The 23,569-nt window shown below is 33.5% G+C and overlaps 1 protein-coding gene across 1 annotated transcript in view; it reads left to right on the forward strand.

Annotated features, from left to right (window-relative positions):
• DMD (dystrophin) overlaps window positions 1-23,569 on the forward strand; it is a 2,219,276-nt gene that overhangs the window by 1,972,949 nt on the left and 222,758 nt on the right. Inside the window, exon 62 of the mRNA XM_051991017.1 lies at window positions 3,495-3,555. Within this exon, the coding sequence (XP_051846977.1) occupies window positions 3,495-3,555 (61 nt within the window). The remainder of the gene's footprint in view (window positions 1-3,494; window positions 3,556-23,569) is intronic.

A 23,569-nucleotide genomic window follows, 5' to 3' on the forward strand; every position in this document is an offset into this window, starting at 1 on the left:
GAGTGAAGTAGGTGGAGAAAGTAATTTGCCCATGATTAATACCTATAGTACCTATGTTAGGATTAAATGAATACAAATTCTGAGGAATAATAGTTGGCATATATATATATACCTACATCTTTTAAAGTTTGCAAAGCAGTATGTGTGTGTTTGTATATGTATATATATATACATGTTTATATATATACATATAGTATGTAATACTTTGTTGTGTGCATTGCTATATGTGAACATGTCATATATACATATATACATATATATCCACATATATACATATATATCCACATATACATGTGTGTGTGTGTGTGTGTGTGTGTGTGTGTGTGTGTGTGTGTGTATAAAATGAAAAAGTTGTGTTGGACAAACTATGAGATCTCTTCTAGTTTTAAATCTATGATCCTATTATTATTATCCTCACTTTACAAATGAGAGAAATTAAGGCTCAGAAAGTTGTAATGCCTTGCTGCTGGTCACAGAGAAGGAGGTAGATTAAAAGCAAGATCTTCTTTTCTCCAAAGTGAATGCTTTTTTCTGTTTTTATCATAATGCATCTGTGTACCAAGCACATTATAAATACAAATCTTAAATCTTCCTTTCAATTCACTTTGGTTCAACCTCTCTCTGTCTCTTGCTGTGTCTCTTTCTGTCTCTGTCTCTCTCTCTGTCTGTCTGTCTCTCTCTCTCTCTCTGTGTCTGTCTCTTGTTTCTCTTTCTCTCTGTGTGTCTGTCTGTCTGTCTCTCTTTCTCTCTCTCTCTCATTTGCTTGAACTAACTTTGTATAGGTCAAACAGAAACCCACTGATCTTTGTTTATGGCCTACAATTATAACACTTAAATAGAAATCTCAGAGAGAGACTCAAAAGTAATAAAAGAAAGGTCTTGCCAACTATAACTATGCCAGAGGATTCTTTAGATAAGGAAAAATGACATTCATGGTAATAAACTCTGATAGGATAATAGGCAAGTGTGGACAGTTTTCAAAAGATCAAAAGAGAAAGTATATTCTCGTCTTCATTTTAGTACTCATGGGCCTGAACCATACTATTTCTTTCAGTTCAGTGATACTCTGATTCTAATAGTGTAAATGCTCATACACCAGTAACTCATCATGGTGTTAAAATAAATGGATTTTTACTCTCGTATACAGTGAATAGCACAGTGGATAAAGTGCTGGGCTTGGTGTCAGAAAGTTGTTATTCAGTCGATTTAGTCATTCCTGACTCTTCATCACCCTGTTTGGGGTTCTCTTAGCAAAGATACTGGAGTGATTTATCATTTTCTTTCTCAACTCATTTTACAGAAAACTATGGCAAATAGGATTGAGTGACTTGCTTGCCCAGTGTCACACATCTAGTAATTGTCTAAGGTCACGTTTGAATTCAGGAAGATGAATCTGCCTGACCTCCAGGACTGGCATTCTATCCTTTGTGTCATCTAGCTGCCCCAGTGTTAAGAAGACCTGAGTCCAAATATGACCTTAGACATTTATAAGGCATGTGACCTTGAATAAGTAACTTAACTACTATTCCTCAACTACAAATGGGTGTAACATCTATCTCCCAGAATTATTGTTTGGATCAAATGAGATTATGCTTGTAAAAGTGATTAGCATAGTCCTTGGCCCATAGTAGGTGCCATAGAAATGCCACTTATTGTTGTTATTCAGCAATGCAGGAAAATCTTTCTTTTTTGATCTACCAAAGAATCAGAGAATCAGATGCTACATTTTTGCCCAGGTCATATCAACTCCTCTAATTAACCTAGTCTATCTGTTTCAAGAATAGGATATGAAAGAATAGGGAAGAAACTAGTGAGGACAGTTTTTTTAAACGCCATTTTTTCTTCAATTAACTAGTTTGGGTGCATTCCAAGATGGAAAAAACAAATATTGGTTAAATATAGATTGATTTTCCCATATATTTTAGTGACATATAGCCAGGGTATAAAGCAGAACGTCTCGTTAAAGGTTATGTTATTGGATCACCACATTGCTCTATATAAAACAAAGATTTTGAAAATGTATTACTCAGATTATGTAGCAGTGAAGGAGTATAACTTATGTGAAGCTGTTTGCTCATATAACATATCAAGGATATATTTTCAACACCATTGTCTTACATCTTAATATACTGTGGACTAAATTATGTTATAAGATTTATTTATATCATAGTTCAGAATATATCTCTTGTAAGTAATGGTTACCAGAAGCTGTATTTCTAATTATTTATAGGATAAAAATATGGGAAGATGTTTATGTAGATAAAATAACTAGGTACAGCATTATTGCTGCTTCAATTTGTATTCCAAGAGACATTGCATGAAGGCTCCATCAATTTTTGAAACTGTATTAAGCATGATGCCATTCCTCAGAAAACACTATCATTCCTCCAAACTAGATTATTTTCATGTCAAGGGAAAAAAAAGATCCTATAGTATACAAACATGTGCCTTAGAGATATTAAAATCTTTGAAATATCCATAAGCTATAAGTATTACAATAAGGTTTTAAAATTAGTGCCTTCACTAGAATATAATGGAGGCCTTGGATAATGAATTCCCATTATGTATAATTAAATTTTACCTGTAGTAATTTTCATAGAAAATGTTTATTATAAAAAAGTTTCATTAATACTGAAAGAACCTAGGTTGGGAAAACTGCTTTGCTCTGTTGTTCTTTTAGTGTTTGAAAGCCCCCTTTGATATGATTATTTGGAAAGCCAATAAAACATACACAGTTAATAATGTAAGAAATAAAAATGAAATTGGACTCTATTTAAACAAGAAAAAAATAAACATATCAAGGTGCTCCATTTTACCTTCACGCAAAAGAGAATAAAAATATAAACAAAATTGTATTTTTGCCATTGAGATAATAAGAATAGTCAATCAAATAGGAAAACAAACAACTGAGACACACTCATATAAAATATCATAAATATCTAATATGATAACATAAGAAAAGTTATCTGCTTCTATCATTTCTTATCTGTCTGGTAATTTTGGCTGTGGAAAGTATCTTTCTTCCTTTTCTTTCCTTCCTTTCTCTATCTCTTCCTTTCTTCCTTACTTTTTCTACCCTTCTTTCCTTTTCTTCCTTCTTCCGTCTCTTTCTTTTTCCTTCCTCCATTTGTTTTCTTTCCTTCCTTCCCTCCCTCCTCTTTCTCTCTCTGTCTCTGTCTCTGTCTCTGTCTCTGTCTCTCTCTCTCTCTCTCTATGTATGTGTGTGTGTTTCTGTCTCTCTATCTGTCTGTCTGTCTGTCTCTCTATTTCTTTGTCTCTCTTTCTCTCTCTCTTTGTTATTGAATGAGTTCAATTTCACTTAGAATAGGGCAGAAATTTAAGAATAGTAGGTTACTCCTTCGTGCCTTCATGGATAACTGAGCAAATAGATCAGTATCAGTTTAACATTGTAATTAGAGAAATTAATTTTTGTCTTTCCTGTTTGCTTTGAACTTGGCCTCAAGTCTTTTTTTCTTTTTCTTTTTCTTCCTCAGCTTCTGTCCAGGGTCCGTGGGAGAGAGCAATCTCACCAAACAAAGTGCCATACTACATCAAGTAAGTCTGAAGAGTAAAGTGAAAAAGAAATATTTATCGTAGCTAATCTGTATATTCAAATATACATTTGTTCCCATGAGCCAGACGTGCCTGGTCTGCAACATTCCTATTTCTAGCCTTCCTGAGAAAGTAACAAGGTAGTAAACTACATGCTAAAATTACCACAGTAAATTTGCTGATGCATTATGGAGAAGCCTTGAAGTGTATGTGTAGTGAGAAGGAGGGAGAAGAGAAGAGAGGGAAAGAAGTGTGTATGTTGCTTTGTGATAAAGCCAAAAGAGTCTTTTATTCCAACACAACAATTCTGCATAGCTTCAGACAACTTGGTTAGTATGAGAAATTAATATTTGAAAGGATAACACTAATTCTTTAAGGTTTTTCCCTTTCATACTATAAAGGAGAATATCTAGGCCTAGATTCAAATCCTGTCTCTACTATTTATAGCCTGTATGATTTTGGAGAAATCATTTTACTTCTCTGGGACTGATTTTCTTAATCTTTACAATGAAGATACTGGAATAACTAGCCCTTCCAGTCCTTAATCAATAATTCTATGATCCTACAGCTTACAAGAAGACCTCGCTGCATAGAAAACCAATCACTAGCACCTAATATCATATTCCAATGGAAAAATTCAAATTCGTGGGCCTTAAAATAAAATAATCCTCAAACTCTGACATAACTAGTTAAGCATTGTACAAAAGTACTATTGTTACCCAGAAACATTTGCACCAACAAAGAGAGACATCATTCAGAAGGACAACTAGAATACAAATTTTGATGTACTAAGAAGAAGAAAGATTTAATTTCAATGTTACTTCTCAAGAATGGTTAGCAAGTATTCTTAACCTAGAGTATTTAGACCTTGCCCCTAAGGACTCAATAAGTGGATTTCTGGATGTTTGTGAACTTGAATGGTTGGGGGGAAGCGGGAAACTGTATCTTTGTTTCAATATAATTGGCTTCCTTTGTAATCCTGTATATTTTAATTTAGTTTATTCATGTAAAAACATTATTTTTTGAAGGGGTTCTTAATCTTTACTGAGCTTCCAAAGAGTTCTCAACACAGTTAAGGTCAGGAAACTTGATCATGAAAAGGAAAAAAAGAGTCCTTAAAAGCACTTGAAGTCTTTACACAAAGGCTGACTAAAATATTTTAAATTTTCCTGTTTGCTCAGACTGATAGCTTTTATCCAGGCTGGTTTTACCTTCTTTTTCTTTTAACTTTTCAGCAATTTCTTTTTAACTTAACAGTAATCCAAAATTTTTATTTTTGAATTTTATCTCATCCTCAAAACTGAGTTGTCTCAAGAAAAACTCCAATTCTTCTATACTTCAAGTCTGTATGTTTCTTTTCACATGCCAGTTGTCTAATTAGAATTTATCAGGAGAAAAGTTGTAAAAAGGGCATTGCTCTTGTAGTCAGAAGGTTTGGGATTTAATATCTATTAGATCTTACTTTATTTAAGCCACATAATTCTCCAGGCCTCAGTTTGTTTGTCTTTAGAATAGGCACACACAACACACACAATAACCTACTTTGCCAGATAAATTGTAAATAAAATGCTTTATAAATTTACAAATACTATTATTAAGATATGAGTTATTATGACTTCATTGCATATTTCTCTTCTAATTTCAGCAATACTGAAAAAAAAATTTTTTTTTGAAAAAATTACAAACCAAATACTAAACCAGGAAACTGGTTTGTTTCCAAAAATTTCCTTTTATATTTTCCTTTTGGGTTTTCATGTCTACATGCATGGTGATTCCTATAGAATAGTTAAAAATTTCATGCCTATTAGAATAACTAAAGAGTTTTCCCATGTGCTCTCTAAGTCTTATGGAAATCTGGTAATTGAATGGATCTGAATTTAAAGACCAGGAAATTGGAAATAAGAAAATAATATCTTTTATACAATCTAATTTCTTTTCTATCTGAGCCAAAATAAGGATTTATTCTTCTTTTTCTCAGGTAATTTGTTCTAGATTCATCCAAAGACACTTATTTATCAGAAATCTCTATGGCTGTGTTTTCACATTGTCATATATTTGAGGCCAATGAAGGACAGTGATTTCTGACTACCCTCAATATCTTTTTAGTTATTCATTGACTGAGGTCTATGTGTCATTTCTCTCTTGACATTCAGTTATAGGAAACAAATGAAAAGAAACTGAAGAAAAATTACAATTTTAAAGGAGCAAATAATTCACATTTTAACAAGAAATTTGGTTTCCTTACTTAATCAATCTTCAGTTACAATAGAGAGAAAACAATGTACATGATTGATCTTTATTTCACAAATCCACTTCTTCCAAGTGAATACTTCCATTTCTCTCATATTTGCCTGATAGATAAGAGTATTATAGATTTTGAATTGAAAAAAAGCCATAAGATTCAATATGGAATATGGAAACTAAGGTCAGAGAGATTGTGATTTGCCTACTATCCCAGTGTATAAGATAGAAATTGAACCAAATATTTCATATTCTCCATATACCTCTCTCTTTCTGAAGCCCAAAGTACATATTCTAAGTAGCTTAATAGTAAAAAGTTGAAAGGTGTTTGTTTTTTTTTTTAAAGAAAATAAATAAATAGATGAATATAGGCATGTAGATAGGCTTTTCTTTTCTTTTTAAATTTATTTTATTTGGGAAAGGGTAAGGTCCTTGGATTTAGGAATTGGTCTTTTTTTTTTTTCACTTGTGTAATATAAGATATATGGCATGAATATAAGTGTCAAATCTGAACTCCACTTATGGACACTTATTGTGACCTTGAGAAAAATCATACTTCAATCTTCTCAGCTATAAAATGAAGATAATAATATTTATCCTCCTGTTATAGTTCAGGTCTTATTCAAGCTGGTCTGGTGGTTTAAGATGGAAAGAAAATGTGCCCCATATAGACATTCCAAAAATTAACAAAAAAGAAATATACTTAACAATAAATAACATGGAAAAGATAGTCAGCAAGGGGACGACATTGGTCCAAGTAGGCATAATCCACAGCTCCATATGAAAATACATTTGGTGTGTGTGTGTGTGTGTGTGTGTGTGTGGCAGATGTGTGTGATTTGTCTGTAATAAGACAAAGTCTTAGTGACATTGATCTCTTATAGATTTAAGTATACCTGTATACCTTGTATACCTGTAGGGGGCTAGGAATCCTCATTAATGATTGGAGCACTAACATCCTGAACCCATCACAAGTCAAAGACAGCTTCCCTGACTTTTAGAGAAAAAATACAAACCCCAAAATCTAGTTGAGCCAATGGCAGAGACCCTGTTACATTGCTCTCACCACACCTACCAATTGCTCAAGGCTATTCTGAGATGTCGGTAAATTCTAAAATGCTATGTACATGTCAGTTATTACTATTGTTCATGATTTATAACTTGTGTATATATGCAATTGTATAGCTATGTGATTAATTAGTAGTAACTAAATAGGCAAACATCGATCAATGGAGCCCTCTGCCTGTTTTTCTTTTCCCAGTCCTAGAGCTAAGAATGGCTTTTTATCTTTTTAAAATATAATAGAACTTTATTTTAAAATGTTAAAAGTATTCTTTGTTCAACAGGCCCAATGGCAGTAATTTGTTGAGCCTTGGCCATGAGAGACCATAGGTATTTTGTTCGATTGTATTAGTCTTAAAAGATTTTGAACCTTTGATTCAATGAAAACGATGTAGTTATAAAGCATGTAAAGAATTATATTCCTTTTTCTGTTAAAAAAAATAAGAAAGAAAACATACTAATTTATTACTTTGGCCTCTCTCTTCACTTTTCTTCATGCCTTTTACTTACCCTAACTTCCACATAAAAGTTACCACAAAGGGCCAATTGCAAAATCAGACATTTTTGGCCATTTTCTTAATGGTGTTATAATTTGCCTACTTATTGTAACTATTAGAGAATCATCTGGATCATAAATGCCTCATTCCCTAACAATACACTACTTCCTGGATGTATATGTGATCAGTTTTGTGCTCATCCCTGAATTTTTAACTCATTACTAACATCTTTCTCCCTAGACAGTAAATCAGACATTGTTTTGTCTGCAACCCCAGCATCAACTCCACATGTAATACTAAAAACCTTGATTTTGATACTTTAAACCTCATGTTTGTCTTCTTTATTAGTCTATAACATAGATCATTGTTACATTTTTCATATTTCTTCTCCCTTGAGGCTTTCTTATTTCTGCCAGAATCTCTTTTACGTTATTTCATTGCAGTTTTCATTGCCCCTGAAAATATAATCACCAACAATGTTCAACCTGTTCTAAGTACATTTTTTTCCATTTGCTGCCATTTTGAAGTTTCTTAGACTACTGACAACCTCATGAAAATTTCAATATAATGGCCTTTAACCAGATGCTGCATTCTGTTAGGATTTCTTTCACCTTTTTTTTTATTGTAGCATGCTCCCATATGGAGAAACCAAACTGAGCCAAAAGTTATCTTTCTTGTTTTCTTAATGAGTTAGGAAATTATTTGACTGTATGCTGGACTAACATAAGAAGTAGAAATTCCAAGTGTCCATGAAGTATGTCCCTAAATATGTGTTGTAAGAAGAGAAGAACCACCACATTGGTTAACATGTGATTAATATTCTGTCTCAGGCAGTGGCACCAAGGAACATGCCATGAGAAAAAAAAGGTCTTTTGTTTCATTGTATTATTCTTAAAGATTATGAATATACTGTGATGATAGTGAATTTGATAGTCTATCTAAAATTTATCATCTATGAATTTATCTAGTCTCTTCTTAAACTACTTTCTACCTCTTGCTTAACATTGTATTTCAGGGCAATAAATTCCAAAGGTTTAATTCTTTTCTGAGCAAGGAAGAACTTTTTTGCCTAATATCTGCATTTTTTTCAGTAGGGTTGTGCTAATACATATACATACTACTAAACAATTGACACATAAACTGGTCACCTATCTGCCATATAATGTTAACTAGTTTCAAGTATAAAAAGCACTCTGTGAACTTTAAAGTACTATATACCAGTTACCATTTTGATCTTGAGCTTAAAATCAAGTGTTAATCAAAGACAAAAATATCTTAAATCCTCATGTATATTCTTCTTTCTTTGGCCTTTTTATAAAATACTTCTCTAGTCTCTCTCTTCTTCCAGTCCAAGATCCTTTTGGGAGAGAAGTTCAAAGAAATATTCAAACCAATTTCAGGGAGATGACAATGCAGGGTATGTTTGAAATTTAATTGTGTTTTACATTTTACCCAATATTATGTAATCATCATGAGTCATAAAATAATATGCATTTTTTTCCATATTCCTTGACCTTTCAAGTAATTTTAAGTGGATTATTTCAAAATCTTTTTTATGATACTGGCAAACATATATATGTACATATACACATGCATATATGTATATAAACAAACATAAGAGTGCCTACTTTTTAAACTATATCCTTCAAGTATGTTCTCAAGTTTTAAAATTTGCAGATTTTATGAATAGTTCAAATTCATTCTCTTCATATTTTTCGTGATTTTGTACTATAGAATTCATTCATATTCCCTAAAGTTCTATTTTATTTTAGTTTCTTCTCATTATCTCTCATAGAAGTGAGAATTAACAAACAAATTTAGGACTTGGATCCAGTACCATATTTATCAGTTATATCTAAAGGCTAGTTGGGGACCAGTATACTATGAAGGATTTGAAGGATATGAAGGGGCCAAATGAAAGTTTTACCTTTGTATTTCTATCAAATGATTTGTAAAAGGATTAGGAAGATGGTAAATATAGACTGTCTCCCATTCCTCTGTAGAGATATATTTATGGAGCATCCAATCAGTGAAAGATAATGCTACTCTGGCTTTATCAATATCAGTGAATTGCTTCATGCTTACTTTTAAGGCATCTTTATGTGTGCTTCATTTGACTACTCTTTGTCCATGGATGTTTATCCTTATACTTCATAGCCAAAATAAAAAATAAATAATAGGTAGCCTGAAAAGTATTTTTCTTTCCTTATCTCTTATGCCCAATGAAATTTGCTTCACTGCTCCATGTAGGAAAAAGCAACATGGAGCATTGGAGTTAGCAATGGAAGATATGAGTTCATTCATGCTTGGAGTGAAATCAAGCAAGATAATATGTGTAACACACCAGGACTGCTAGAAGGCGCCATAGGGCACAATGCTGGGCCAGGAGTAGGGAAGATTTATCTTCCCAAGTTCAAATCTGGTCTCAGACACTTATCAGTTTATGTGGCCATGCCCAAATCCCTTAACCTCTCAGTAAAGAGCTACTTCAATTTCCTTACTTGTAAAACAAGTTGGAGAAATGGAGTTACAAAGTTACAAAGAATCAAACACAACTGAGATAAGTGAATCAAAACAATGAAATTTTAAATTCATCAGTTGTTATTATCATGCAGATATGGGTGAGAATGAGAAGTGGGGTTGAAATTCAAAACCAGGAAGACCTATATTCAATCCAGAAGGCTCTGATGCATAATAGTTTAGATTGGGATGAGGAACCTTTTTTCTGCCAAAGGATATTCATAATTTATTTATTTATTTATATTAAATACAGTTATAATTATATATAATAAATAATATATGAAAATATAAATATAAATAAATTATATAATAGCATTATAATTTATTTATAATCATTCACAGGCTATCAAGTTATTAATTATCAAGTTATAAAACTAAAGCAGTGGGAGATTATCGTACCTAGCTTTCAACTCATTGTTGGTTTCATGGGTGTTACACAACCTGTGGGTCAGATGTTTCCCACCCTTGGTTTAGATTATAAATAGATTATAAGAATATAAGTAAGTTCAAAACTCCATTAGTAAAATTTCCTTATTAGACATCCCCTAAACTGAATAAATTAATTAGATCTGTCAAAAAAATGGTTTTGCTTTGGTCTAGATAGCCTCTTATATATTCTAATGATAACAGCTGGTATATGTGGCAGCACCTTTGTGATACCAGAGAAAATGAGGCAAGCAGAGATTGTTTTTTAATCTTTAATGTGGAATTTAAGCTAGCTGACTATATGGGACTCTAGTCCAAAGCATTCAGCGCAGATAAATCAAGGCAGGGAACTTATATAGGGTTTTAGCTAACTGAGGTTCCCTGCCTTGATTTATCTTATAGGAGAAACAAAGGCAGATAAGGGGGTGAGGACACTGGGAGGATGAAGAAACCTTAATTCGAGGAAAGAATGATAAATTAATCCTGATAGGACAGGACTCAAGATAAGAAGGGCAAAGACAGGAGACAGCAAGGCAAGGGACAATACTCAAAAGGACAGGAAATTATCTTAGCAAGGATCGAGATAATACACTTAAAGTTTATGACACAATGATATATAAAGGTTGTCAGAGCTTCAAGGTTTTTTCTGGGCTCTTTTTTTTTTAAACTCAATTTCTAGTTCTAATGGCAAGAAAGGGGGGATTGGCTCAACACCTTAAGATTTGCATAGTACTTTCCATCTATAATCTCATTTGATATTCACAATCTTATGAGATAGTTGCTATTAATTAATCCCTTTTTCCTAAGGTTGAGTGACTTATTCAGAGTCATTCAAATTACTTAAATGTCTTCAAACTCTTCTTTACTCTTAAGTCCAACAATTCTATCCCCTCTACCATATAGATGGTTCAGTGTCTTCCAATTATGAGATTCTGTGATTCTGATCTATAAAATAAAGGAAAAATGGTACTATGTCTCTCATATTATTGCAAATATCAAATGATATAACAGTACCTGCCTCCCAAAGTTGCCAAAGGAAACAAATGAAACAATATTTGTTAAAGTTAATACAGTGTCTGGTACATAGTAGTATTTAATAGATGCTATTTTCTTCTTTCCTAATGCATATAAATGCAATTTATAGCTATAAATACTATATTAAATGTAAGCTATTACTTTAATTGCCTCTACATTTTAAGTATTTGTATCCAACCTTAAAGCTCTTCAGATCAAGTCATCAATAAATCAATAAACATTACTCTTTCCTATTAAAAATACTAGAGAGCATAGAGATAAAGAGAGCTTTCTTAAAATAATAAGCAGTATCTATTTAAAACCAAGAGCAAGCATTATTTGTAATGAAGAGAAGCTGGATGCATTCCCAATAAGATCAAGGGTGAAACAAGGATGCCCATTATCATCACTATTATTCAACATTGTACTAGAAATGTTGGTTTTAGCAATAAGAAAGAAAAAAATTAAAGGAACTAGAGTATGTAATGAGGAAATAAAACTATCACACTTTGCAGATGATATGATACACTTAGAGAATTGTAGAAAATCATCCAAAAACCTTCTGGGAACAGTTAACAGCTTTAGCAAAGTTGCAGGATATAAAATAAACCCATACAAATCATCAGCATTTCTACTTATTACTGACAAATCCCATAAGCAAGAAATAGAAAGAAAAATTTCACTTAAAATAACTATAGACAAAATAAAATATGTGTGTCTAAAGTGTCTAAATCAGATCTAAACAATTGGGAAAATTATCAATTGTTCACAGGTACATCGAGTTCATCTAATAAAAATGACAATTCTGCCTAAATTAATCTACATGTTCAGTGTCATACCAATCAACCTGTCAAAAAATTGTTTTTTTGAACTAGAAAAAATAACAACAAAATTCATCTGGAAGAACAAAAGGTCAAGAATATCAAGGGAATAAATGGAAAAAAAAAAATACAAAGGATGGTGGATTAGCAGTACCAAAACTAATATTATAAAGCAGCAGTCATCAAAACCATTTGGTTGACTAAGAAATAGAGTGGTGGAAGAGTGGAATAAATTAGATACACATGACACAATAATCAAGGTCTATAGTAATGTAGTATTTGATAAGCCCCCATATTCCAGTTTCTGGAATAAGCATCCGCTATTTGACAAAAATAGCTAAGAAAAAGTGGAAAATAATATGTCAGAAACTCAGTATAGACCTACATCTCAAACCACATGCCAAAATAAATTCAAAATGGGTACATGATTTGGGCATAAAGGATGATACCATAAACAAATTAGGAGAGCAGGGATAGTTTACCTATAAGATCTTTGAGGAAGGAAGGGATTTATGACATAGAAAATCTAGAGAACATTATGAAAAGAAAAATGAACAATTTTTGTTGCATTAAATTAAAAAATTTTTGAACAAACAGAAACAAGATTAAAAGGGAAGTACAAAACTGGGGGAAAAAAATTTATAGTCAGTATTTCTGATAAAGGTCTCCTTTCTAACATATATAAAGAACTGTGTCAAATTTATAAGAATATAAGTCATTCCCCAATTGATAAATGATCAAAGGATATAAACAACAATTTTCAGATGATAAAATTAAAGCCGTCAATAGTTATATGAAAAAAAACGCTCTAAATCAGTTGATTAGAGAAATACAAAATTAAACAATTCTGAGGTACCACCTCACCCCTTTCAGATTGGCTAAAATGACAGGAAAAGATAATAATAAAGGGAATGTGGGGATAATACTAATGCATTGTTGATGAAGTTGTGAAATGATCCAGCCATTCTGGAAAGTAATCTGGAACTATGCTCAAAAAACTATAAAACTGTGCATAACTTTTGACCTAGCAATGTCCCTACTGGGTCTGTATCCCAAGGAAATCATAAAGGAGGGAAATGGATCCACATGTGCAAAAATGTTTGTAGCAGCTCTTTTTGTGATAGTAAAAAATTGGAAAATGAATAGATGACCATAAATGGGGAATGGCTGAGTAAGCTATGATACATGAAGGTAATGTAATATTATTCCATTAAAAACGATGAATTAGCTGATATTATAAAGGCCTGGAAAGGCCTAATGCTGAGCAAAACAAGCAAAACCAGGAATACACTGTAGACAGTTACAACAAGAATGTGCATGATCAACTATGAAACACTTGGTTCTTCAAATAGTTCAGTGATCCAAAGCAATCCCAATAGACTTTGGACTGAAAACACCATCTGCATCCAGAAAAAGAACTATGAAGATTGAATATAAATCAGCACATGCTATGTTCACTTCTTTTTTCTGTTGTTGTTTTTTTTTTTTTTTTCTCTCCCATGGCTTTTTTCTTTTGTTTTGATTTTTCTCTTCCAACATGATTCATAAAGCAATGTGTATTAAAATAAATAATTTTTTAAAAGAAAATCAATAAACATTTATTAAGCTCCTAGTTTATGCCAGGCACTGTGGTGAAGTAAGAGGGATACAAATAAAACACAATTCTTGACTTGAAGGAACTCCAATCTAATAGGAGAAGAAAACACAAAAAAGGAAGTTCAAAAAGGGGATGGAGAGTTTCAGAGACATCCAAAAGTGATGGAGATAGAGAGAAAAATTGATTCCTCTTTAAATTGAGGCCCTAGAATCTATGACCCTGACCTCAAAGCATAGAATGCAATCAGAAGAGCATAGGATACTGATGAGATGTGAATCCCAGGCAGATTTAATCTTTCATCATAATGAGTTTTCCCAATGCTGAGTTTCCTGGAGAAGGAAGGTATGATGTATCCAGCTGTGAGGATATATCTTTATATTTCTTCAGTGTTACTTTTCCCTTTTAGCTATGGTCCTTGCTCTGATCTGCAGGAGAGTGAGACTGATGACTTTGCACAATTCTGTCTCACTTAAATCCAGTTTACTTGCAAGTCAAGACACAACCTTCCTGATGTCATTGGTCAGGTCTTGTCTTCATGAATAGGGGAGAAACAACAAGCTTGGAGCTGATCTGTCTAGTGTGATACATGTAAATTTTCTGACCAATACATTAATTGCTGATACTCACAGCCTGCTTCCACACTTTTTACAAGTCTTCTACTCACTCTGTCCTTCACCAAGATCTACTGAATCTTATCTGCCAGCAAATATGACTGCTATTCTGTTATATCTTTCCATATTTCCCACTCCTCTGTCCCATCCTTCCATCCTTTGTCCCCCTCATTGCTGTTTGCCTGCCTACATCTTGCCCTGACTTCTGGTAATTATAGAGAATAGTAATATATATTTGTACCAACATGTCATGAGTTAGAAAGTGCTTCTTATTTGTCCTTTCTTATCTAAGGGAGTGGAAAGTGGGGAAAGGAAAGGAATAGTGGTCCCACTTTCTCTGCTTCCCTTTCCCTTTCCCCAACCTAGGTGCAAAATAATCACAGAGGACCCAAAATATAATCAAAAAGAGTAAAGTAGACATTAGGAATTTTTCTACTATTTCACAACAATGGAGTCACACTGGTAAGATTTTTGTTATGTAAACAAAATGTGTTTACCCCTGTGATCCCTTTATGAGGTGGAACTTCTCTGATTGAATCAAGAAGGAAACAATATGTGTTTTGCAGAGAAAATCAGTGGTGTCCCTTGAGCCTTTATTTAAAAATAACAAGCCAGTTCTACAATTTAGGATTCCAGGATAGGGAGGGCTTTGTGAAGGCAGCCTCCTAAAGAGAAGGAAAGGACTTTTTCCCCCTTTCACTCCTCCTTCTACAATAAGATATTGGCAGTATAATACCAATAGAAGATAATTCATTCAGCCTGGAGGAGAAATACACAAACCTGATGTCTGATACTGATATTGAGAGGTAGCTAGACAAGGGAGAAACCTTTAAGGAATGTGACCTCCACCCCCAACTTTGCATCAAGAAAAGTGTCTACCCTGATAGACTCAAGAAAACCATCCTGAGAGCCTAAATGCCTTACCCCTCTCCCAAAAAAGTATCCCCAAGGGGAGTTGGGTGATGGTTTACAAAAAGAGAAAGAATTCTAGGGGTGGGAGTTACCATACACGTATCTAATAAGTGTGTCTTACTAAAAAATGTAAGCCCTTTGGGAAATTTTGGGGTGGGGAAATGTTTAAAATTGTTAATTAATTCTTAATAATACTTTTGCTAATAGAAAATTCAGGCTGCTTTGCTGGCTAATTATTGAGAGAGAGCATCAGTGTTAAAAAGACAGCCTTAGAGGGTTACCCCTAAAATGACCCTAATTGTGAATGTGAATATGCTGGTGTGAATGTAGTGTAAGCCAAAGGGAGTGCTACAACTGGTTCCAATCTATACCCAGTTATTTGTCTAAACTCACAGCTTTATCAGCCTTCAGCTTATAGCCCAGAGAAAGCTGAGAGGGAGAGGATGTAGATCATGTTTTGTTTTAGGTTTGGGGTTTGGTTCCCACCCCACCCCCGACCTCACCACAAAGTAAATGATCCTTCTGAAAGCACCCTGTTCCTTTTCCTGATCCTGAGTGAACTCCTCTGGCTTCGTATTTGCTGCTTGTAAATTTAAACGAGAGTTTCCTGCTGAGCCTCTGGATTTGGTACTTTAGGGCCTGTCAATTTTCTGGCTTTGAACTTTGAACTTGCTTTGATCTGTAGATTCTCTGTCCCTGATTTTGTACCCACATCATGCAGGCTTTAATCCACGTAAGCACATCTCCCCCTTCCATTCCCACTGCCCTTGACTCTCTTACAGTTTGATGGATTAGCACAGCCAGCTAATGACCTGCTAATCTTCTAAATTCCCTGCACAATACCAGAGCTTTTCAGGAGCTTTTTACACACCCCAGATTCACTGTTGTTGTTATTCAGCCATTTCATTCGTGTCCAACTTTTTGTGACCCCATTTGGGGCTTTCTTGGCAAGGATACTGAAATGGTTTATTATTTCCTTCTCCAGCTTATTTTACAGATGGGAAACTGAGTCCAAAAGGAGTAAAAGACTTTGTTCAGGTCACAAAGCTAATAAGTGTCTGAGGTTAGGTTGAACTCACAAAAAGGAATTTTTCTAACTTCAGACCCAGTGCCCTATTTTCAGTGTCACTTAGTTGCCCCCAAATTCACTGTACTTCCAACACAATCCTGTATCCAATAAGTTTCCTTGTCTCTTCTCTATCTTGCTTTTTAGACATAGACTATAACACAAAGTACAATGGCCTTAGAATTAAAGTTCTTGGATTCAAATCCCATCTCTGATAGTTGATACCTGTGTGACCTTGGACAAAACATTTAATTTCCCTGAGTTTCCTTAACTGAAAAATTAAAGGGCTTAGTTGACCTCTGAACTCTGTATAGTGCTGAATATGGACATTAATTGATACTGGTTAGATTAACAATTGGCTATGAAAACAGTAGTAGGCCTCATTGCCATAAAGATGATAAAATAACAGCTTAGCTCTGAAATTTTTGATTTTCCTTCCTGCTGTCATTATTACCATCCCTGTCAGTCTTTAAAATTATAATCTTGCTTTCTTGACATGAATTTCTGCCTACATTTCCAGTTGTGCATCACTGCACACAGCTGCAGCCAAGGTAGCCGACTAAAGTGAATTTTATTTTTCTGTCAGTGATGATGCTTTTAGTTGCCTGTATAATTGGATGGATAGATATTGGGATGTGACTTATCACTGTGCAATCTTATTGTAAGCCAATAATTCTATGGCATTTTTGTAAAGCTTTTCTGGTGCTTCTAACAACTCCTGAGGCAGCATATTATAGTGAAAAGAGCACCAGACTCAAAGTCAGAAAGCTTGAACTCTGGATCCAACTCTCCCAGTAACCAGTTCTGTGCTCTGTGAGCCTCATTATTCTCAATCAGTAAAATGGTTGTACTGGAATAATTCCTTTCCAGCCCTAAAATTCTGTGATTCTGAAGTAGAGAGGGAGAGATTTAGGAGAATAGTTTTGTAGAGAAGCAGAAATTAACCTTCATATTTCCTCTATTTTGTTCTCATTGCATCATCAATCCTATCAGAAAAGGGGCATATGAAAAAGGAAAGAGACAATACTCTTAAACCTTGCACTTAATTCTGTTGATAACCACTAGAAATGATGACTAGTGATCATAATATATTTGACAGAAAGCAAAGAGTCAGGTCTAGGTTTTCAGTCTTCAATGCAATTGTTTAAAGATTATGTGAAATTCTCTGAGTAATCACATTGATGAAATAAATATCAGAGATCAGATGCACCAACTTTCCCAAAATTTCCATAGAAAAAGGTAAAGATAAACCTGAGACCAGTTCTCTGTGGCTCTTTTTCTCTATATGACCAGATAACTAAAAACATTCATAGTCATCAGTTGTTTGCCTTGTGATTAGATTCCTATGTGATTAGATTAATGACTAATGACAAAAACAGTTGTAGACTCAATCTGAGTAGATTCAGTAACAATAATAATAGCATATTATTCTATTTGTATAGTAGTTTAAAAGCAATTTTTTCTTATTTCATTTAAGTTTTATAATTACACTGAGAAGTAGACAAGGCAAGTAGATTTATTCCATGTAGATAATCTGTTAGTTTGTGACTTGTCCCAAATAACGTAATCATCATCATCATCATCATCATCACTAATATTTATATAGTGATTACCATATGCCAGGCACTATATTAAACACTTTAAAATTTTCTCATTTGATCCTTAAAACAATCCTAGAAGGTAGGTGTTATCACCCCCATTTTACAGATAAAGAAACTAAGGCAAAACCAAGACCAACCTAGGGTCACACAGCTAGTGTCAGAGCTCATATTTGAACTCAGATCTTCCTGACTCCAAGCTCAGAGCTCTAGAAACAGAAAAAAGTAGGACTTAAATCCAGGTCTTCTGAGTAACTGTGAGTGCAGTATCTTCTTTATGTAGCATATATTTGGTACTATATTGGAAAACTTAATCAAATTAAGAATGTTTGAGATACTATACTGGAAATTTGGTAATCTTCCCTTCATTCACATGTATGTTATTAGGATAGAAAGGAAAGTGTATATGGAACATGTTTATTTCACCCAGAAGAATGGAATTATATTTATTCTTTCTTTTCTTCCCTTTCCTGAAGCTCCTATTCCATTGAATAAGAGTTCCATTGATGTAAGACACAATGATTATGTTTTGGGGAAACCTTTGCCACAGTTAACAAGACATTAAATAAATCTTGAGTTCTTCATTTAGGTTCTATACATAGCCTTTACTTAAATAATTTATTTTATTACTTAATTTTTCACATAATTTCTAATATTTAGGAGTTCCCAAACATTCCTCCAGTAGCCCTTTGCCTTTCTCTTTGCTTCTAATCCTTTCCCTGGGGAGACTGTTTCCTGTTCTCTTCATCTAGGTCATCAGGAGCCCAGACCATATTTTTAAAAAATAACAATAACAAATACAAACTCTTTATTGCCTCTTCACACTGATAACTTGCTTAATATTAGACTTTGGAACACTGATCTGGTTACTTAAACTGTGCTTTTCTCAAAGGAAAAAACTTTTAAGTCCTACTAAGTTGTTCTGCCACATTGTGCTCTCCACTCCTCATAGTCCCTCTTAAAAAACAAAACAAAACAAAAAAAAAAAACCCTAAACAACAACAATTTTTTTAAAAAAAAAAAAGTCTTAAGTACTTTTCTGACAATTGGAATAGAAATCTTTTTCTTATAATAAAAAAAATCAAAAATCCATTCTGTAATTCAGTCCAGTCACATTAGAAATTTTTTAGAACTTTTTAGAACTTTATAACTTTCAATATAAGAAAAAAAATTTCTGCATTCAGCAATCTAGAAAGTTATTGGTATTAAGAAAAATTATTTCTGAGAATATCCTCTGTACATTGTCAAGACTCAGTGAATGATCTCCTTTATAGTAATTCATTAATTCTAGCATGGATTTTTAAAAAAGCAACAACAACTAAAGAGTGTTATATTCAGGAACTGCTCTTTCTCCAAAATATTCAATTCTGTTATCTGTTTTTTGTTTCTGAACTCATCCACAATATTCTTGTTCCCAATAACCATCTTGTGGCATTTAGTAAAAATTACAATTTTAAGTTTATTGCTTGTTTTTTGGGGATCTTGTGACTTTATTCATTTTTGTAAAAGCATCAGCATAATGCAATTGATATCATTATCTGAGATAATTTATTCACCTTCTAGTTAAACATTTTCTAAAATGTTCTTCTTCCAGTGAATAGGGAAGAGTTTTTCTGTATGGCAAAAAAAAAAAAAGAAATCTTTACAAGGTGGCCAATCAAAGTAATCAAGATTAAATCCATGTATTTAATCATAGTATGAAATTAAAAGTCCATTCACCACCTGACCTAAACTATTCAGCCAATGCCAAATAATATATTTCCACTTTAATTCATTATTTTACTTTATGTTTTTGGTAAACTCTGATGTTAGGATAAAAGATTATAATTTATTTTCCATCATAGAAATCAATGTAGGTTCTAGTAGTAAGGTATTTCTTTCATAGTTTCTAGCCCTCTGCTTTCCTCCAACTCCAAACATAGTAGCCTATATTTTCATTTTCTTCCATTATCCTCACAGTAAAAACTCTGGAAATTTGTAAAATTTAGTGGAAGTTGTGTTATACAGCATTATATTTTCAGTGTTGCAATATATTCTAAATGAACTAGAAGAGAGAAAAAGAAGCAGGTAACTTCAAACTTCCAAAACTTCAAACTCCAAAACTTCAGTTGAGCACAGGAATAATCTATGCTTAATATAAACATTCATTCACTCCTGCTCTCAACTCTTCCTATTGCATCATCACTTGGTTGTTAAATGGATCTTTATCTGCCTTTGACATTTTATTCTGCAGTGATGTTGTTTGGTTTGTAACATAACCACTTCAAGGAAAGGTTCTATGTTTATTAAATGTGATTTGTATTACAGACTTCATGGCACCAATTATAGCTGGGCATTTATGTATACTATTTGATAACAATAGTGATAAAGGAAAATTCATGTATATGTTTATTGCCAACTCATTCATTACAGGTGACAGTTCTATTAGAAGTGGGCCCCATTCTCCTTTTCTATTATGCCCTTCTATGAATCCTTTACTACAGGAAAATTAGTCAGTATTTCATTTGTCCCAAATCCTTATGTATTTTCATCATTATGCTTTTGCTCATACTAGTGATCTCTCACTACAAATACTAGTACTAGTAATGCTACTACTGCCACTACTATTTTCAAATACTCCAATTACTAATTCTCCCTCAAATTTCAAGCAATTGTCCATTCCATGAGGTGATGGCAGTGGCAAAATAAGGGATTCCCAATCAATGTGACATATAATAAGCACTCCATATGTCATTCAACCATCATGATAGTTGGAAAGATTTAGCAAAAATCTTGAAAAACTACTGAATTGGGTTCTAGTGCCTCTACTAATTGGATCGGCAATCTGGACAATGTGATGTAATTGCTTCTAGGAGTCAAAGAAATAGATGAGGTCACATAAAGTTACAGGCCCTACTCAAAATTATTGTGATCACCAGTTTTATATGGAGGACAGAGAATCAGATGATGCATCTTTGTATTCCAATACAAAAGAAGGCAAGATACACTGGGATAAATTAGGCCTATCAATATGCTTCATATGCAGGAAATGATTCGGAGCAGATAATGCTAGTCAGTACAGCAAACAATTCACAAGGGTCCATGACGTGGCCTATAGATATTAATGTTTTCATTATGTTCCAGTACTATTTCATAATAAAACTTGAAATGTCTCACCAGCTATAGGCGAGAACTTTTTTTTTTTAATCAATAGTGCATTCAGCCCCAATTCACACAGAAATATATTGCTAATTAGTAGAAGGCAGTGAGCAACAACAATCACAATGACATCCCAAAGACTAGATCAAACAAAATATGAAATTAAGAAGCTGACAAAATTTAAGCTCAGGATCATATTGAAAATGTTTATTTTAAAGCAAACTACAGAACTTCTACCAAATAACAAATAAATGACAAAAATGGCACCATGTCTCAAATGATTTTGAGAAGGAGATGAGCACACTGAGATGGAAATTCTGAAAAGCATCTTTTGAGTTTAATGAAATGAATCTAAGGCGCAGAATAATTACATCAAAACAGAGTAATTTTTAAACGCTAGTGTCTGGCAGCAACCACCATGAATGATCCAGTCTTCCTTGATTTAAAAGTAAGAGTAAAACTGTTTGAGCACTTACACACATAAGTTTATTGGATCAGCCATTGCCATAACAGGAAACCAGGAGGAAAAGAAGAGCTCAGGCATCAAACATGGCTGCAGAAGCAACTTGCAAGAACAATCCAAGATTGACAAAAAGCAAGTGGAAAATTATATCAATATCTAGTTAGTATATGTGTGGGTCAGAAACCATTAATAAAACAACTGGATAGATCTCTAGAAGCAAAGCAAAGTTTATTTACATTCTCGAGAATAGGCCATTGAGCAGACAATCGAAGGGAGGAGGCACCATAGGAGGGGTAGGGTCGGCGCTTTTATCCCTAACGCAAATTCCCCTCCCACCACTGACCCTCATCCTTATTGGCTGAGGATCTTACATTCTAAATGCGGAAACTATCCAAGAAATTGAACTTGACCAACAAGTACATAGTTGCCCATATTTGGCTGAAATAGGGAGGATAACAAGAAGGGGACTTAGTATGCCTTTAGGGGGCTAACAGGGAGGGAATAGCAGGAAGAGACTTTAAGTATGTCCTTAAGATAGCAGGGAGGAGATACTTTTTTGAAATAGATGAAGCCTTACTCGATTTTCACAACTGTCTTGAAAGATCTCATTTTATCTCGTTCATATAGACAGTAAAAACTTTGAACACCACATTGCCAAATTCAACACACAACAACAAAAAAGAAATATACAAGAAGAATTCCAGTAATTAGAAACATATAAAAAGTCTAGCTTTATTTAACCGCCAACTAAAAGCAAAAGATTAAGATGAGTCAAAACTTCACAAAGAAAACAACTGATACAAGTGATTCAACATCCATTAAAATATTGAATATACAGTCTTGAAAAGTAAAGAAAAAAAGAAATGAGGGAGAAGATCTAAAATATCTCATCATATCTTTGGTCAGGAGTCCAATAAAGTGAAACTACAAATTAGATTAAAAAAAAAAAAAACAGAAATCTTGTACACTATTAATAAAATGAATACCATAACAGTTAAGGGGAAGTGACTGAAACTAGAACCTCTTTGCAAAAATGAAAATCTCTAAATCCAGATAAGACCAACAATTATTGACTCAAGCCCTTTATAGGGATACTTCAACTATTAACACTTTTTACCCAGTTCTTCTAAGATAAAAGCTTGATTCTATATTTTTGCATTCAGTAAGCACTTATTAAGTACCAGCTTTATACAAGCAATGTGATATAAAAAGAAAAGCAAAAAACAGTCCGACTTCTAGGAATTCACTTTCTAATGGGAGAGACAACAACATGAAAATAAATATGTACAACTAGCTATGTTCAGGCGAAACGAGAAATAATTAACAGGGATGAAGCCATTGGAAATAAGAAGGACTGGGAAAGTGTTCCTGTAGAAGATAGAATTTGAAGAAATCCAGAGAAGTCCGAAGGCAGAGAGAAAGAAGATAAGCCAGGGAAAATGCCTGGAGCAGAGATGGAGTGGGGAGATCTTACGAAAGTGAAATGGACAGGACTCTGCAACAAATTGGATATAAGGAGGTAAAATATAATGAGAAGTTAAAGATGACACTTGGGCTGTGAGCCTGGGGGACTGGTAGAATAGTGGTACCCTCAACAGTAATAATAAGCTCTCTTAATAGAAGTTTTCACACATCTATTATCAAAAGATAACAACACTGGTGCCTCCACATATAGGTCAATTATGTATTTACATACTTTATACAAAGTATTCATAGCTTATCAAAAAAAAATCTATAAATTTAAGAAAACATAATGATTAAGGATTAAAAAAGGTATACCAAAAAGTCCCAGGATCATAAAGAGCAACTTACTGATTTGACAATTATTGAACAATCTGCCCAAAACTGGCATAAGACTTACACTGACTTTGTTGACTATCACAAAATATTTGCTTCACTTCTTCATTCATGATTTACTTTTTTATTGATGATTTACTTATTATTATAAAATGGACCCAAGTATAGTGAAAACATTAGAATATTTGATGGTCACATTAAAAAAAAAACTTCTCTATTTGAAACATGTCACTAACATAAAAATGTCAAGAACA

The sequence above is a fragment of the Antechinus flavipes genome, chromosome 3 (assembly GCF_016432865.1).
Source record: "Antechinus flavipes isolate AdamAnt ecotype Samford, QLD, Australia chromosome 3, AdamAnt_v2, whole genome shotgun sequence".
In the NCBI taxonomy this organism is placed as follows: Eukaryota; Metazoa; Chordata; class Mammalia; order Dasyuromorphia; family Dasyuridae; genus Antechinus; species Antechinus flavipes.